The 20,233-nt window shown below is 43.5% G+C and overlaps 1 protein-coding gene across 1 annotated transcript; it reads right to left on the bottom strand.

Moving 5' to 3' along the window:
- Positions 1–2,165: 2,165 nt before the first annotated feature.
- Positions 2,166–8,875, bottom strand: LOC138968500 (uncharacterized). Its single transcript, XM_070341074.1, has 2 exons — positions 8,522–8,875; positions 2,166–5,804 (listed from the first exon to the last, which is right to left on the bottom strand). The coding sequence occupies exons 1-2, from the start codon at positions 8,615–8,617 to the stop codon at positions 3,402–3,404; spliced, it is 2,499 nt and encodes an 832-aa protein (XP_070197175.1). The 5' UTR covers positions 8,618–8,875; the 3' UTR covers positions 2,166–3,401.
- Between the last annotated feature and the right edge of the window lie 11,358 nt (positions 8,876–20,233).

Here is a 20,233-nt window from a genome sequence, read left to right as displayed (position 1 = left end):
ACAACAACAACAACAACAACAACAACAAAAACAACAACAACAACAACAACAACAACCAAACTAACACACTAACAAAAACCAACCAACCAACCAACAAACAAAAAAACAAACAAACAAACAAACAAACAAACAAGCCATGTGCAATCAAATGAAAAGGTACAAAGATAAAGGTAAATGAAAATCACATCAATAAATACATAATCAAAGAAAATAATTGAGATCATGCATAAGAAAACCAGCATTACATATCAAGAATTCTAATAATGATAACAATGAAAATAATAATGTTCATAATAAAAATAATGAAAATACAAAAAGAGAGAGAGAGAGAAAGAGAGAGAGAGTGAGAGAGAGAGAGAGAGAGAGAGAGAGAAAGAGAGAGAGAGAGAGCGAGAGAGAGAGAGAGAAAGAGAGAGAGAGAGAAAGAGAAACAGAAAGAGAGAGAGAGAGAGAGAGAGAGAGAGAGAGAGAGAGAGAGAGAGAGAGAGAGAGAGAGAGAGAGAGAGAGAGAGAGAACTCAGAACTCAGAACTCAGAACTTTATTACATAAGGATAAAGGTTTTAGGCTTAGCCTAATCTTCCAACCTGTCCTTGGAACATACTACAGAGAATAATTGTAAACGAAAGCAAAGACTGCGCACATACACACACACACACACATCCACACACACACCCTCGTATACACACACACGCACACACAAGCTCACACACACTTACACACACACACACACACACACACACACACACACACACACACACACAACCACACACACACACACACACACACATGCACACACACACACACTGCACACATATACACACCCACATGCTCGCGCGCGCGAGCGTGCGCTCGCATACCTACACACATGCACATGCTATCTTTTCATACCTAAAAGGAACAGTATCTAATCAAAGTATTAAACTAGTAAAACATCAAAATAATGATCGAGTATAAACATAAAAAACAAAACACTCAAGGGCATTGCATACATTATCCGAGTACACAATGGAAACTAGACATCAGGGGCAGTTTATAGTGTGATCAAATGTGTGTGCAACTGCCTTTTAAAGGCCTTTAAGGATGCGGATCGTTTGATTTCTATTGGCAAAGAAATCCACAGAGATGATCCTGAAAAAGCTAAGCTGGATTTATAAAGATCTATACGAGGAATTGGAGGAAGTAAATTTTGAGACCCATACCTCTTCGTAACATGTGTAAAATAGGATTGCACATAACTGGGCACATCACCATGAACTAATTTATACATAAAGACAGCCTTATTGTATGCAAGGTGGGTTTTTAGGGGAAGGAAATTAAGGCTGTTTAACTTCATTTCTGTAGACATGTGCGATTCATACAGGATAAGTTTTGCAGCACGACGGTACAGAGAATTGAGTTTTAATAAGTGAACATCACTGCAGCCATCCCACAATGTCGAAGCAAAATTAATATGAGGCATTATATGAGCATGAACGAACATTTTTAATGTTTCAGACTTCGCATAATGTTTGAGTTTTGACAACAAATACAAATTCCTTGATAACACTTTGCAGAGGTTGCTGTTTGCCATTTCATTTCTTCATCAACAGTTACACCAAGTATGCGATGTTCTTTGACTTGCTGTATTTGAGTTGTACCTAAGGACAGTTGTAATTTTAGAGGACTTAGCTGATGCTTTTGTCTTGTGGTAATAACAATGCTTTTAGTTTTTTCTGGGTGCAGTATCATGGCATTTGATGTGCACCATTTCGCAACTTCGTCCAAAGTGTTCTTCAGGGAAGAATTTACTGATTCCAACGAGGTGTTACTGGTATGAATAGACGAATCGTCTGCAAAAAACTCGCATTTGACTTTATCATCCGATACATTAACGTAAATACAAAAGAGAATAGGTCCTAATATAGACCCTTGAGGGACGCCATGTCTTATTAGTGCAGTAGACGAATTCTGGCATTGTAGAGTGACATACTGTGTCCGGTCAGCAAGATACGATTTAAAGAAGTCACAGACCGAATCGTTTCTCAAATAATAGTGTAATTTTTTCAGCAATATGGAATGATCGACTAAGTCAAATGCTTTCTTAAAGTCCAAAAACAATGCTCCTGTAACTTCAGACTTGTTCATTGCTGACAGCCAAGCTTCGCAGAGAGACGTAAGAGCTGAGAGAGAGGAGAGAGAGAGAGAGAGAGAGAGAGAGAGAGAGAGAGAGAGAGAGAGAGAGACAGACAGACAGACAGACAGACAGACAGACAGACAGACAGACAGACAGACAGACAGACAGACAGCCAGAGACAGAGATGGGTGTGTGTTTGTGTTTGTGTGTGTGTGTGTGGGAGGGGGGGGGTCAAAACAGATACGGCTAAAACAACATCCCAACACACAAAAACGACAGAAAATCGAAGAATAAAGTTGAACCTGCACAATATTACATCACAGAAAATGTACATACTAAACTCATCATTACAGACTATGCATAGAAGCATAGCAACATTCCAAAAATCAAAAGAAAATGTTAAAGGGTAACATACCAAAGACAAGAGTTGACACCTGAGGTCTTGATGGCAAATGCAAAAAGAACAAGTCGCGTAAGGCGAAATTACTACATTTAGTCAAGCTGTGGAACTCACAGAATGAAATCGAACGCAGTCCGCCGCTCGGAAATTTAATTTTGATCATAATTTTTATATTTTTAATTTTCAGAGCTTGTTTTTAATCCAAATATAACATATTTATATGTTTTTGGAATCAGAACATGATAAAGAATAAGATGAAATTGTTTTTGGATCGTTTAATAAAAAAATAATTTTAATTACAAGTTTCCGATTTTTAATGACCAAACTCACTCATTAGTTTTTAAGCCACCAAGCTGAAATGCAATACCAAACCCCGGCCTTCGTCGAAGATTGCTTTGCCAAAATTTCAATCAATTTGATTGAAAAATGAGGGTGCGACAGTGCCGCCTCAACTTTTACAAAAAGCCGGATATGACGTCATCAAAGGTATTTATCGAAAAAAGGAAAAACAATCTGGGGATATCATTCCCAGGAACTCTCATGTCAAATTTCATAAAGCTCGGTCCATTAGTTTATAGTCTGAATCGCTCTACACACACACACGCACAGACAGACAGACAGACACACACACACACACACACACACACACACACATACACACACACACACACACACACACACACACACACACACACACACACACACAAATACACCACGACCCTCGTCTCGATTCCCCCTCTATGTTAAGACATTTAGTCAAAACTTGACTAAATGTAAAAAGAGGGCTATATGTACAGTCTCGTGCCATAGTTATCTGGACTGAATTATCCAGTAGCAGCTCATCCAGAAATGTGTGCCCGAAAAGGGTATGCCAACCCAAAGAGTCATCAGTCCAGCGTGACGAGGGAGTAGTCGCCATCCACCACCTTCCTCTTCTTTTCCCTGCTCAGCTCACTGTAAGTGTCCTCACCCGCTTCATTTAGATGACTGTAGGTCTGACCCATCTCATCTCCACTGTCACCTGCAACATCACCACCACGCCCCTTCTGGAAATCGAGCATGTGGTAGTCTCCCTTACCTCCCTCTGACAGAGATGGGTCTTCTTTTGGGCAATCTTCAGAGGGAATTTGTTTTTCAGTTGGATTTTGCGCTCCTGTTTCTTCCAAGATGTGGTAGACATCGGTTGCATGTTCGCCAGATTCAGTCGATGCAGTAACAGGCTCCAGGACGTGGTACACACCGCCCGTTGATGTTGGTCGTGAGCAGTTTTCTCGGTCTTCTTCCAGAATGTGATACACGCTTGTGGCTTCTTCTAGATCGTTGTTTGTTGCTGGAGTTTTATCAACGTTGTAATAGTCTCCTTCTATTTCTCTGTCGTCTCCTCCACGGCCTCGCTTCCCTGCTTCTGCTCCTTTAGTCTCGTCATTGTCCACGTTGGAGGGGTGACTCAATGAGCATTCTTTTGTGTTCTGATAGAGAGCATCTTCAGGAACAATTGATTTTACCATGCTGTTAGCTGATTTTGAACTGTCAGACTTTGGATTTGAACTCTCCAAGCAACGCGAACTTGTGCCCGTCTCGTGTGACTTGTCGATTGCAAGATTATTGTACTCGACCTCCTGGGAAGACACTCGAGCCTGACAGACGTCGTCATCTACAACGTCGTACGGGTTGGCATCCGTTGATGGGACATGGGTATTGGAATCTCTGTTTACCTGATGCATGGAATATAAAACGTGCGCTTTACAGTGAAGAGAAGTCATGGGTTGAAAAGCAGAGGAAGTGACGTCATCTGCCCCCACATCTCGGATGACGCTGTAGTCGTTGTTGAACAACTCTGAATTCACCCTTGACGCTGAATCGGCCGTGTCGTTTGTGTACGTTGGGTTTTTACTGTGGCTGTTAATTTCAGGATACTGTTGTTCTTCTGAATAAAACGCTTTGTTGTGAGAACCAATTTGTTGGGTGTTCGTTTTTGTCTTCGTGGAGCACATAGCCAGGAGTGGTGTGTGCTTTCGACGGAGAACAAGAAACACAATGGTAGCAATAACCGCAACAACTATGACAGCAACGACAACACCAACAATCTTTCCAGTTGTTTCAGCAGTGACGTCATCGGTGGAGCGATTTAAAGCAGAGGAGTTGACGGACTTACCAGTAGCTGGCGATGTTGTTGGAACAGGTGTTGTGAAGTGTGTTGGCCTATTTGTCGATATCTCTCTTGTTGTAGTGGTCGCCGTTGTTACTGATGTTGTCGTTGTTGTCATCTTGCTTGTGGGTCTAGCGCTTGTCGTCGGAAGTTCAGTAGTGGTTGCTCCTGGTGGTTTTGCTGAGTGAGGTATTACTGTACATCTGTTTTTGTTCATCTTATAGCCTATGTTGTCAACACGCATATGTCTGTTGCCACTGGATTGTTGACTTCGCGCTCTTATGATCAATGCAAAGTTGGACTCTGACTCCACGGGGACAGCAGCGTCTTTCCAGCTTGCTTTGGTTGAGTAAGTCCACAGCAGTGACTCTGATTTGTTATGAGGCCAAGCGATTGACACATCCAATGTGCTTTCAATGTTGGTCTGCAAGTAAAACTTGAATTTCAAACAATGGGAAGACGGCGTTTTCACACAGCGCACCTTGCTTGTTATGTGTCCTGATGGTTTGCCGTCATCTAAAAACGCATACTTAGCGTTAGTGTGGCGAGTCCAGTTCTTTTCTTTCCACCCGCAGAAATCAGACCCAAAGTAGCAGTCTTTTGGAACGTCGTTTTCACATTTTACACCGTCGGGAGAAGGTATTAATGTACACCCGTGTCTTTCATACTTAATGCCGTCCACACCTATTTGTGTGTTAGTTCTGACATTCTGACGTCGTCCTCTGATAATCAAAGCAAAGCTGGACTCTGTCACCACAGGCACTGCAGCGTTAATCCAGCGTGTGTTGGTTGAGTAAGTCCACAGCAGTAGCTCTGTTTTGTTACGAGGCCACATGATTGATACATTCAGTGTGTTTTCATAGCTTTTTTCCAAGTAGAATCTGAATTTCAAACAGTGCGAGATGGGCGAGCTAACACACCGCACCTTGCTTTTTATATATCCAGATGATTTCCTGTTTTCTAAGACTGCGTATTTCCCGGGAGTGTATCGAGTCCAGTTATGTTCCAACCACCCGCAGAAGTTAGACCTAAAGTAGCAGTCTTCGGGAACGTTATCTTCACAGTCGTCGTCGTCGTCAGTAGAAAAAGATTGCCTTGCATCAAGCTGTGACAACCACCACATCACCACAGTTACCGTAACCTGCAAAACCAATCAATCATCTGTGAAAATAAACACCGCTGAAGCCTCAGAGTACGATATAACGCCTCTCTTGCAGTTAAAAAGCAATTCTTCAAAATCTCGCATGGTACGAAGAGAGTAGTTTTGTTTACAGTTTTAAGGGTAGTCCAAACGCAACTGTTATAGGAAAAAGTTACACACCTTAAAGGCACACGCCTTTGCTTGCAAACCGATTCGGTTCGCCATCTTAGATCTAGCCAGGATGTGACATGGGATAGGGCCATCCCTCCACTTGGATACATCCACGCACAAAACTCCTGAAAACACCCTGACCGCGTTCTGTGCGAAGTGGGACGTGTTTGATGAATGTATTTTGTAAAAAGGCTTCTACTACACTAATTCATTAAAACGTACAAAAGTCTGCACGGGAAGCAGTCAGGATGTTGATCATCAGTATGTCTTCAAGTGGACGGATTTTTTGTTATCCCTTGAAAAAGCTATGAGCAGTTCTCAGATAGTGAGCACATTTTTTAAATTTAAAAATGATAAATATGTTTTGTCTTTTTGCGGAGAGTAGTGAGCCTTTGAGGATTGTAAACATACGGGGGTAAATACAATACACATTGCGGCGATAAAACATCTATCATAATAAAATAAAATCGCCTATCCCAGATCAGTCACAACATATCCCTCATAGTACTCTACACAATAAGATTATTTCTGGAAACAGATTGGGTCTAAATCAACAGAAGACAGATGCTGCACACATACTCGATTGTTCTCGTATTTCTTCTCTCCTTCAGTTTCCATTAACTAGCAATGACGAGGGAGACGACACATACAGCGTTAAAGTCAAAGCCATACACTTTTCTTGCCGCGTTAATATGCTACTGAACAATTTCAGAAAATGTATTAGCAGAACAGTATGAAAATCAGACAAACAGAAATGACGGGAAAATACAATACAATACAATACAATACAATACAATACAATACAATACAATACAATACAATACAATACAATACAATACAATACAATGCAATGTCATACAATACAATACAATACAATACAATACAGTACAGTACATGTACAGTACATGTACAGTGCAGTACAGTACAGTACAGTACAGTACAGTGCAGTGCAGTGCAGTACAGCACAGCACAATACCATACCATACAATGCAATGCAATGCAATACAATACAATACAATACAATACAATATAATGCAATACTATACGTTATTTGCGTGTTTGACCAAAATATGACATTTTACACAGATCGAGACAGTCATTGTTCTCCGAGACCGCGCTAGCGGTCGAGGTGAACAATGACTGTCGAGATCTGTGTAAAATGTCATATTTTGGTCAAACACGCAAATAACATTTATGTATCGATCGAATTCCTTTCAGGTACTTATGACTTTGTTGTTGTTTTGACGATTGAACGAGCACACACACACATGCATGCAATCCACATGTATGCAATCAAACACATAAGCTTCATATTTGGGCGTTTCAGGTTGACCGAAACTTCAAAGGAACTACAAAACACACGTCATGTACTCACTTTGTTGTTGTTTTGACATTGAACAGCACACACACATGCAATCAAACACATGACGGTTTTTTTTTTGAGTTCCTTTGAAGTTTCGGTCAACCTGAAAAGCCAAATTATAAAGTTTTGTCGGCCTCTGACGTCACATGACTCAAAGAAGGGAAATCCAATCTCCAATCGATACACAATACAATACAATACAATACAATACAATACAATACAATACAATACAATACAATACAATACAATACAATACAATACAATGCAATGCAATACAATACAATACAATTGCACTTTATTATGTCAAACTGACATAATTGACTTGAGTCTGACAAGTATGCGCGGTGAACAAAAAATAACATTACAACACATTAATATAAACAACAATCACACACACACACACACACACACACGCACGCACGCACACACGCACACACGCACGCACACACACACACACACACTCACACATATATATACACACACACACACAAACACACACACACACACACACACGCATACACACACACTCACATACACACACACACACAAACACACACACACATACACAAACACACACACACACACACACACACCCACATACACACACACACACGCGCGCGCGCGCGCGCGCGCCCACACATAAACACGCACTCACGCACTCACGCACGCACGCACGCACGCACGCACGCACGCACGCACGCACGCACGCACGCACGCACGCACGCATGCACGCACGCACGTACGCACACTTACACACACACACACACACACACACACACACACACACACACACACACACACACACAGAGCAACAACAAAAACAACAACAACGACAACAACGACAACAACAACAACAAAAACACATTGATATAACAACGATTACACACAATCACACAGACACACACACACACACACACACACACACACACACACATACACACAAACACACACACACACACACACACACACAAACACACACACACACTGGCACACACACACACACACACACACGCGCGCGCGCGCACACATAAAGACGCACGCACGCACGCATGCACGAACAAACACTTACACACACACACACAAACAACAACAACAACTGCAATAACAACATCACCACCACCACCACCACCACCAACAACAACAGCAACAACAACAACAACAACAACAACACAGCTTGACATACCCAGTGCATGGCTACAGTGAAGTGTAGCAGCAACACGATATCTTTTCGCTCCGTTCTTCGTCTTATCAAAGCTGAAGACAGAATCACAATACACATTGCACACAGATCTTCAAATACAGCCCAACAGGGGGACACCAGCACAAGGAAGTTGCGATAATGGTCTGCTTCAAATCAGGACCTCTCTCTACGACGTGATCACAACGTTGACATGAACACAACGTCGAAACATAACACCTGCATGTTTAATCAGCTTTGTGTCACCAAGTAGTCGTGGTCAGCCCAACATCTCAGTCAAAGAATCGTTTAAACCCAGTTGATACAGCTTTAGTTTATGTCTGATGCAATTTACCTTGCTTTTGAACAATAATAATAACAATAACAATAACAACACTTTAGTGTCCATCAGATAATTGTCTTCGACACATCTAACCTGCCTGTTAACGATTATAAAACACATACTCTTTTTCAGATTGTGCTATGATATTTTTGCACCACATGTTAACGCCTACAAAATTTAATCTGTTTACCTCAACAGCAGAATGGTGACTAGAAGGGTCACATTCTTCACGAATACATTTTCCTCACAGTCTCGTTGACTTATATAGGTTACCGATTAGACGATTGACAAACCTGGCTGGTTATCATTTGAAACTGCATACGACGTACCTGGGTTGCAAGCGAGAAGGGGGGTTAATGTCGCCAACCAGGAAGGTTTTTAACTGTGCACCTTGCTGAGTGGTTTGTTAAAGGCGCATGCACTCTCTTCTAGTCTGAACTAACGACTACCCTGTTAATTCTGACACGTCATAGTCTTTTGGCCAGATTCGCCTTGATGTATTTCGTGTCTTTTACCAATAGGCGCACGAAAGGTACATTTGACGGGCGCAGTGGCGTGGTGGTAAGACGTCGGCCTCCTAATCGGGAGGTCGTGAGTTCGAATCCCGGTCGTTGCCGCCTGGTGGGTTAAGAGTGGAGATTTTTCCGATCTCCCAGGTCAACTTACGTGCAGACCTGCTAGTGACTTAACCCCCATTCGTGTGTACACGCAAGCACAAGACCAAGTTCGCACGGAAAATATCCTGTAATCCATGTCAGAGTTCGGTGGGTTATGGAAACACGAAAATACCCAGCATGCCTACTCAACGAAAGCGAAGTGAAGCTGACTATGCTCTTAGAGTATAGTTTGGGGAACCCAAATAGGCAAACGAGCTCACACGTAACCAGACAATTCTGGAACGCTGAAGAAGAAGAAGAACGTATTTAAATTCATGCTGTTGTTTGTTATTTATACAGTTGCTACAATTGTTCTTCGTAAACTACAGAACAAGAATAATCGAAACGTTTTTATTATTGTACACTGGATGAATGAAACACATCAAATAGAATGCGGCGGAAATAGCTAGCTGTGCACGTAAGGGGAGCACAACTGCATTGCAACGCAGCAGATAGCCAGGATGAGTCGTATGAAGTTTTTGTCCGCTTGTTGTGTTTAGCAAATTGCATTGGTTCTTTCAGATTTTAGAATGTATTTAAGTCTGAGTGACGCAGACGTGTGTAGAGTGTCTAAACTGGACGTAATAAAAAGAAGGATTAAATCATGTGGCTTCAAGAATGGTCCTTTTCTTTATCAGAGCTGTGAATGATCTCATTTTCTCAATGCCTGTTTACGGCTTTATTTCGTAGCACCCCCCTTTTGATTCGTATTGCCAGTCGAGTTACACACCTAGACTGCTTTTCTTGCATACAAAAGTATCTTTAAAACGCCGTGCATTTTATCAGTTGCGACTGACAAGCAGGCTTTATGGGGACATATCGCGTAGCACAAGTTTGTCCTACTTTCCCTTTGCTCTTATGCTGTAATTCTTCGTCTCTTTTGGGGCAGAGTGTCGGGTATACAAGGATGTGTTTTAAAACCAAAAACACTATTCGTCCTATTGAAAGAGATGCCTTGGATTACAGACTGTATTTTTCTTTAATGTATTTTTGTGTTAATGTTTCTTTGTATTTGTTTATTGATGTGTTTTTGTGTGTATTGATGTACCTGGTTTAAAACAAAATTATGTCCCACGTACTTCTTTCTTTCTATTTTCATTTATGTTGTGTCAATGTTCATGAGTAGCTCTATATCTAAAATCAACGTATGATACATTGAAACAGACGCTGGAGACTACACACATACACCCCCCCCCCCCACATACACACACATACACACACACATACACACACATACATACACACACACACACATACACACACACACACACACACGGCACACACACACGGCACACACACACACACACACACACACACACACACAGACACACACACACACACAGACACACACACACACAGCGCCCAAGAGTTATTGGTTTTCTGCGCAATTACGTAAAGGGGGGAATCGAGACGAGGGTCGTGGTGTATGTGCGTGTGTGTGTGTGTGTGTGTGTGTGTGTGTGTGTGTGTGTGTGTGTGTGTGTGTGTGTGTGTGTCTGTCTGTGTGTGTGTGTAGAGCGATTCAGACTAAACTACTGGACCGATCTTTATGAATATTGACATGAGAGTTCCTGGGTATGAAATCCCCATACGTTTTTTTTCATTTTTTTGATAAATGTCTTTGATGACGTCATATCCGGCTTTTCGTGAAAGTTGAGGCGGCACTGTCACGCCCTCATTTTTCAACCAAATTGGTTGAAATTTTGGTCGTGTAATGTTCGACGAAACCCGGACTTCGGTATTGCATTTCAGCTTGGTGGCTTAAAAATTAATTAATGACTTTGGTCATTAAAAATCGGAAAATTGTAAATAAAATATTTTTTTTTAAAACGATCCAAATTTACATTCATCTTATTCTACATCATTTTCTGATTCCAAAAACATATAAATATGTTATATTTGGATTAAAAACACGCTCTGAAAATTAAATATATAAAAATTAATATGAAAATTAAATTTTCGAAATCAATTTAAAAACACTTTCATCTTATTCCTTGTCGGTTCCTGATTCCAAAAACAAAGAGATATGATATGTTTGGATTAAAAACACGCTCAGAAAGTTAAAACAAAGAGAGGTACAGAAAAGCGTGCTATCCTTCTCAGCGCAACTGCTACCCCGCTCTTCTTGTCAATTTCACTGTCTTTGCCGTGAGCGGGTGACTGACGATGCTACGAGTATGCGGTCTTGCTGCGTTGCATTGCGTTCAGTTTCATTCTGTGAGTTCGACAGCTACTTGACTAAATGTTGTATTTTCGCCTTACGCGACTTGTTTATTATTTTGTTAGATTAAGAATTTCTTGAAATGATCTTTTCTGCTGAACAAGTATAGGAACTGAAGATGATCTCCACTATTTCCTCACGAGGAGAAGTATTGTGACTGGCTTTTGGTCAAGACAAAACAGTCGTGGTTTTATGAAACCAGGATCTGTACTTGTTGCTTTTAAGACCTGTGATGACACGAACGTACCGTCAACTACCTTGTAAACGCCCCACTCCTTGTTGCACCAATGTCGCTTAAACATAGGGGTTGGGCCTTTACTAGGTAGTGTACCCTGTGCAGAATCTATTCCATATGAGGATACTGGCATTGGATAACTTGAAATGAGAATGGTTTCTGTGCAATAATGACAAACCCTAAACGTCTCTTTTTTCTGTGACACAGCCGCGTTCGTGTGTGTGCAAGTGTGCCTCGGATATGGAAACATACCACAGCAATCCCTTGCGTCGCACACTGATTCTATGTACCTGACAATGAACCTTAAACACGATTTTGGGCTATACGTCTGTGCCATCTCTGGTCTGAAAGGCATCAGGTACATGTCCGGATTTTGTTTAACACACGCACGCACGCACGCACGCACGCACACTCGCACGTACGCACGCAAATTACATTTACACCGGTCACAAAATATTCAAACTGCAAATATTCAACTCACCTCAATGATACGATCCGCCACATCATTAGGCACGCACGAACGCAAGTAAACACCCACGAACACACACACACACACACACACACACACACCACATACACATACACACACACACACACACACACACACACACACACACACACACACACACATCAATTTAACACCTGCGCAATTCCGGAAGTTAAATTCAATATTTTATTGCGCTGAAAATGATACTATGGACGACCTGGTCAAGAGCGAAAACATCACGACATCGTTAAATAGTTTGTTTATAATAACAAAGCCGTTTAATCGTGATTCTTTTGGTCCAGCTTTGTGGGAGTCGAATATTTCCTCTGTTGCGTTTGAGTGGAATAAAATGTTAAAGAAGTGTTTACGTCGTCAAAAGCGACACATAGCATTATCTCAACTCAATCAAGACACGGAACATAGCTACATTGAATGACAACAGTGTCAATGCAAGTTTTCAATGCAAGTTACAATATTCAACCTGATCTGTAGCCAGATGGCTTTTCAGTGAATTTTGAAATATTCATTAACAAGGAACAAAACTATTTCACGCACGAGCAAAGTTTTAAACAATAATGATTTCAGAACCAACACACTTAGTTAAACGTGTGTGGGACAACATTTAAGCGAGATTACTTCCAATCCTGCATTCCGTAAACTACAAAATCAGATCATTGTGCGTTCAGAGAGTCACCGGCCTCGAGAATGCTGGCAGTTGTTAAGGCAAAAAAAAAAAAAATTTCTGTTTAGGGTAACCCGACCGACCCTATCGATTTGGCGCCGACCCAAAAACTTTTTTTGATTTCAAAAAGAAAAAAGAAAAAAAAAGAGGTAAAAATGCTAAAAAGAGACATTTGGCGTTTCTTTCTCTCCCTTTCTCTCTGTTTTATTTATACGTTAGTTTTGAAACATGTATTCATCAAATATAAGAAGTGAATGTTCAGCCAACATAGCATTTACACAACAACAAAAAAACAAACAAACAAAAAAACAAAAACAAAAAAAACTTTACCTACCTACCGACCCTACTTTTTTTGGTCATGTTACCCTAAACAGACAATTTTTTTTTTTGGCCTAAGACCCACAGCATTTCTAATTTCATCTAGTAGCTTTATTATGTTCATTTTAATGCAACACCTTCTTGATGCAAAATTAAGCATAATAAAAACAAAATATCTTATTAGCAACAATAGACAACAAACATTGAAGACGAGCAAACAAGGGTAATACATGTGTTACATTAAAATAAATGAAGCAAATGACAATACAGCAGAAAACAACCTTTGAATAAAGAAACAAGACCACATCAGACTCAAGCTCCAGACAAAAAACGTACACACAATAAAACACTATCCCATCACACTTACAAAAACATTCAAATACAAACCCTCGGAAACAAAAGCAAGTGTCAGTTCAAAGAAAAGCACAATAGAATTCCAATTCAAGCTGGTCTAGTAACAACAAATCAAAGTCGAATAAAGAGGCAGCTATTACTGTATATATAAGCAAATTGCATATACATAAGCAGCACAACAAGTATAACAAGAGGCGAAGCCTTCAAGGCTCACGTAAGAAATCGACAAACAGTAACACAAACTCAATCACTCCGTCACACACACACACACACACACACACACACACACACACACACACACACACACACACACACACACACACACACACACACACACAGTAAGCATAGGTGAAACTGTGCAAGAAAGCGAGACACTAGATCTAGATCTGTCTGTCTGCATGTAGCCTACTTACAGGGACACGACTGCCAAATAGTCTCGGCCCGCTCAAAATAACAATGACCGAGACGCGTGACGTCTAACCCTCTTACGCCATAATGTGACGTCTTCAAATGACGAAATGTTAAAGTTTCTACCACAGACATACACACGCACAAACACACACACACACACGCACAAACGCACAGACAGACAAAGTTACGATCGCATAGGCTACACTTACGTGAGCCAAAAACCACACGAATACACACACAGATAAAACAACAAGTAGAAACCTAATTGAATTTTACCATTTTACACTTTCATCCCAATAAGATGCAGTATTAAGTACATTGAAGATCAACAGACCTACCAAAAGTAATTTTTCCCAAATGATATTTCATTCAAAATTCTGCAAAAGCTATGCAGACAATCACACTCCCTGAGAACTCAGAACGAACGCAGACAACGAAAAATCTCTCACGTTTTCGTTTTTCACTTGAGGTGGTTACTCTAGCACTAACCCAGACCTGTTTACCCCCCGAAGCCATCAAGGCTCACGTAAGAAATCGACAAATAACACAAACGCAATCACTCCGTCACACATACACACACACACACACACACACACACACAATAGACACACACACACACACACAGAAAGACAAAGTTACGATCGCATAGGCTACACTTACGTGAGCCAAAAAAGCTGCGAAAACAACCAAGTGTAACCTAAACACAGACACATGAAGCCAGCTAGCCAGCCAGCCAGCCAGATAGACATACAGAGAGAGAGACAGACAGATAGACATATAGACAGACAGATAGACAGATAGACAAACAAACAAACAAACACACACACAGACACACACACACACACACACACACACACACACACACACACACACACACACACACACACACACACACACACACACACACAGGCACAGACACGCACATACACACACACACACACAGACACACACAGACACACACACACTCACATACACACGCACACACACACACACACACACACACACACACACACACACACACACACACACACACACACACACACACACACACAGCAAACTATCAATTCAACAGACGGATACTGTCACGATCGGGTGACAGAGACCAAGAAAGCGTCACTCAGTGGAGTGCCTGTTCTGGGTCAATGTATGATAGAAAGCGCCTGTGCGTGATATTGGACACAGCAGAGTTTTTGCTGACAGTGCTCCCGAGCACGGATGTTTTGAAACGCACGAGCTTCACAGTGCAGGTTTCTGCTGTCATAGGGCTGACGGTTTTTTTCGCTGACAGCGCGCACGGGATTTTCAGGGATTGAGTTTCTCGTGTCTTTTTCCTGCTTGGGGAGGCAAAACTGTGTATAGCTGGACTGGTTTGGTGACAAGGTCAGTCACGTGTATTTGGCTAGGTGGTCTGTCAGAGACTCAAGGACGACACACTTGACACCCAGCGGCAGAAGGGGAAGGACCTAACACACAGTTACTAGAGTATGATGGTTTTTCACCGAGTATCATATTCGGCACTCTAGGGGAACTTCCACAAGTTATTCCTTTCCTCTGCCACGTATTTTGCTGAGGACAAGTCGTCACATTTCCTTCGTCGGCGATGGCTTTCGCATAAGGATTCGACAAGGGGTTCTGGACGTTTTGGGTCACTGTTGACGAACAGAGACTGTTCCAGGGAGGAGGCGGACTTTGCTTCCATTGAGAGTTACAATCATAGGCTTTTGAGGTAATAAATCATTATTTAACGCTGTTGATGAGTCTGTGTTGTGGAATGAAATACTCTCTGTTGTTCTTTCCAGGTTAGCGCATAATTTACTCTCTGTGACGCTAAAATACTAATCTGTATATGGTTTTTGCAGATAGGGAGAGAAGGACGGAAAATGGCTGTTTTGTTGTTGTAAAAAGTCAGTTTTGTGCAGGCCCACGTGCTCGATGAGATATTTAAAGATGACATGTTTTAAGGTGGTGGGTGAGGGGTAGCTGACATGTTTAGTGCACCGATGCTTTCTGTTTGCAGCCTTCCTTCGTTCGTTTCGTTTCGCTTCGTTCGCCTCGCTTCGTTACGTTCCTGTAACATCTGCACGGCTGACTCTGGCGGGAACTGTTGAGGCTACGCTAACCAGGAGACCGGCTAACCAGGAGACCGGCTAACCAGCGGACCGGCTAACCGGCAGCGGACCGGCTAACCAGCGAACCGACTAACCAGCATACCGGCTAAGCAGCAGCAGCAGAGATAAAGCTAAGTGCACCATGTCGTACGCACCCCGTTGACCACCGTTGTCTTTTCGTATCTATGATTTCATTGGAGTAGTGACAACGTGGGGTGTGAGACACCTGCACGAACTAGGGCTTTTCGGACAGAACATTCTCATTTAACTATATTTACACGGGTTCAGCGTGTTCCTATAATTTTCTACATACTACTGGCATTTTGTCAGTGAACACTGGTTTTTTACGTGTTGAGAACGTAAAAGGAACATATTTTGAGTGAAGGCTCGAGGGAGGTGGAGAGTTTATACATAAACAGGCGTCTGAAACTTATACTTTTGTTGACTCTATTTAATTGTATGACTGCGAGAGTGGATCGTGGTGTGGTTAGTTAATTAGTAGTAATTAACCGGTTCATAATCACCTTGAGTGATATATTGAAACGTGACACATGGGGGCCAAGCCGGGATTTACTCAGTTAATTTCCAACTGATAAAGACCCACCAATTAAGGATAACTAAGAGCAGATAATCTCGTCAGTGCTCGACTTATTTTCTGCTTGGTGCTACCCTTTTTTGTATAGTTTTGATCATATACCACACCTTAAGCGATTCACATCTTGCAGGAAATGTAAATTGTAATTTGTGAGTTATTGTATGCGCTAACTGTGATTACTTCCCTTTCCTTTGTTTGTGAATCTTTGTTGTTGTACGTTCAGAGTTTTCCGTTGCAGAGAGCTGAGCGGGGTTAGCGGATTTGTTATTCGTTTTACTCAGTTTTCTCTACATTGTTGTTTCGCATTCCGTAACAGGTTACATTTTCTACCGTCTTGTTTTACTTGGATTTTTCTCCATATTTTGACTTTGTTGGAATTTTGGGGGGGAAGGGTCCGAGGACTTCTGTCCTAACCAAGGCTGTGGGAAACACTCTGTTTCACCGCAAAAAGCAGCCGTTAAAGTAGGCCACGGCTGTGGGAAACACTTTGTTTCACCGCAAAAAGCAGCCATAAAGTAGGCTACGCGATTTGTTCTACACCGTTTGGATTTTTCTTCTGCATTTTCTGGTTGCTGGATTTTTGTATCCACCGCTTTCATCACCGCGTGTTCTAGCTATAGCTGCGTTAGACTTACTTTGGTAATAAAGCTTTGCTAAAACTAACCATGGCCACAGGGGGATCTCCGACGAGGAGAATAACTTTCGAGACTCCTGGTAGTGAGCAACCGACTGAGCGAGACGCACGCGTTAGAGCCCGAAGCGTTCTAAAACGCTTAGAAGTGGAACGGAAGGAAGAATTTGAGCGACTGACAAGAAAAGAAGAACGTGACAGACAGGACAAGAAGGACGAACTTGACAGACAAGAAAGGGAACGACAGGCTGAACGACAGGCCGAACGTGACCGACAGGACAAGAAAGAGAAAGACGAACTTGACAGACAAGAAAGGGAACGACAGGCAGAACGAGACAGACAGGAAAGGAAAGACGAGCTTGACAGACAAGAACGGAAAGAGAAAGACGAACGTGACAGACAGGAAAAGAAAGACGAGCTTGAGAGACAGGAACGACAGGCCGAACTTGACAGACAAGAAAGGGAACGGCAGGCCGAACGTGACAGACAGGACAAACAGGCCGAACGCGATCACCAGCTAGAACTAGCTAGGCTGCAGGCCGAGAAGGGTACGCTTACTCAGGCTAGCGCGCCGACGTTTGTTGCCGACCGTACGAGACTGCCGACGTTCGACGATGACAAGGACGAGCTCGACGACTTTTTACGCCGGTTTGAGCGCATCGCATCTGACCAGAAGTGGGAAGAGGCCACGTGGGCTAGCCGCCTTAGCACCTGCTTGAAAGGACGCGCATTGCAGCTCTACAACGCTTTGGAGGACGACGAGGCGAGAGACTATCAGGCACTTAAGAAGGCGTTACTCCAGCGCTTTAACCTGACTGCTGAAGCCTACAGACGACGTCTGCGTAACAGCAAGAGACTGAGCGGCGAGCTGAGTCATCAGTTTGTGGCACGCCTTAACCTCTACCTGCGGCGCTGGGTGGAGATGGCCGAAAAGGACTGGACCGTCAACGACCTTGCCGACCTCATAGTCATGGAACAACTGATGTCCAGCCTGCGACCTGAGGTGGTGACCTTCGTGCAGGAGCACCAGCCCAAGACTACTCAGGAGGCAGCCGACTGGATCAGAGTGCACGAGGACGCCCAGGCGATCTCCGGCAAATCTTCAGGCTCACGGCCAGGAAAAACGGGAAATTCGGGTTCTTCAGGACCCAAGGACGGGAAGGACGATCAGGGACACAAGGGATCGAGTTCCAGAACTGACATCCAGTGTTACTACTGCAACAAGCGGGGCCACGTGAAGAAGGACTGCCACAAGAGACAGGCTGACCAGAAGGGCGTTCACTTCGTTGGCAGTGAGGAGTTCAGGGACGTCACGAGCTCATGCACCATCCCACAACTCTGCGTTCCGTGCTCCAGGAAACATTTCCAGCCCCACTGCAACGTCTACGTTAACGGAGTGAAGGGCGAAGGTCTGCGGGACACAGGGGCAGACATGATAGTGGTTCGGGCGAGTCTAGTTCCAGCTATGGCCTACACAGGAGACAGCATCAGGGTGAGAATGGCCGAGGCATCTCACGCTTACGACTTGAACACGGCAGTGATCAAGGTCGTAACCCCGTTGTTCACGGGGACCATTGTGGCCGTCGTCATGGACGACCCTCCATGCGACCTGCTCATTGGAAACCGGGTTCAGTTTGTGGACGGCGTCACCAGGGAGGTTCCCGTTTATCGGTCTCCCGACGTCATTTCAGTGCTCACGCGGGCACAGGCGGAGCGAGAGGACAAACCTCTCAAACCCCTACCTGCTGCACGAGCTGCCCTGGGGAACGTGACCCCCGCGCTTCTCGCGAAGGCTCAGGATTCTGACCCGACCTTAGCTACTCCTCGGGAGCACGCGAAGTCGGGGAAGGTGAAGCTGAGCGGGAAGCATGGGAGGTCAAAGTTCCTCAGGGACAAGAAGTTGCTCTACCGTGAGTTCAGCAACCAAGAAGGTACATTCAAACAGGTTGTCGTGCCTCGCGAGTTTCGCGAGGGTGTCATGGCAACGGCACACGACTCGATTCTGGGAGGTCATCTTGGTACCAAGAAGACCACGGATCGTGTCTGGCGCCACTTTTACTGGCCAGGCATCTGCACGGATGTCCGACGTTTCTGTGCGTCCTGCGATAAGTGCCAGAAGGTGGTTGCCAAAGGAAGGGTGAGGAAGGTCCCCTTAGAGAAGATGCCGCTCATCGACGAACCCTTTCGTCGGGTCGCAGTGGACATCATCGGGCCCATCTTGCCTGCGTCTGAGGACGGAAACAGATACATTTTGACCATGGTGGACTACGCTACTCGATACCCAGAGGCGATCCCTCTGAAATCGATTGAAGCCACGCGAGTAGCTGAGGCTCTGGTTACTATGTGGTCCCGGCTGGGAATTCCATCAGAGGTACTCACCGACAGAGGCACGCAGTTCACGGGAGGAGTGATGGCGGAGGCAGCACGACTGCTATCACTGGAGCAGCACTTCACCACTCCTTACCATGCTCAGTGCAACGGACTGGTGGAAAGGTTCAATGGCACCTTGAAGACCATGCTGAGGAAACTAGCTCAGGAGAAGCCACGCACGTGGGACAGGTACATCCCAGCATTGCTTTTTGCATACCGCGAGGTTCCTCAGGAGAGCTTGGGCTTTTCCCCATTTGAGTTGTTGTACGGCAGACAGGTACGCGGTCCCATGGCTATCCTGCGTCAG

This window comes from Littorina saxatilis, linkage group LG1 (assembly GCF_037325665.1).
Source record: "Littorina saxatilis isolate snail1 linkage group LG1, US_GU_Lsax_2.0, whole genome shotgun sequence".
NCBI classification, from domain to species: domain Eukaryota; kingdom Metazoa; phylum Mollusca; class Gastropoda; order Littorinimorpha; family Littorinidae; genus Littorina; species Littorina saxatilis.
The sequence above is the reverse complement of the archived record's forward strand: the minus strand, read 5'-3'. Positions and strand labels throughout refer to the sequence as shown.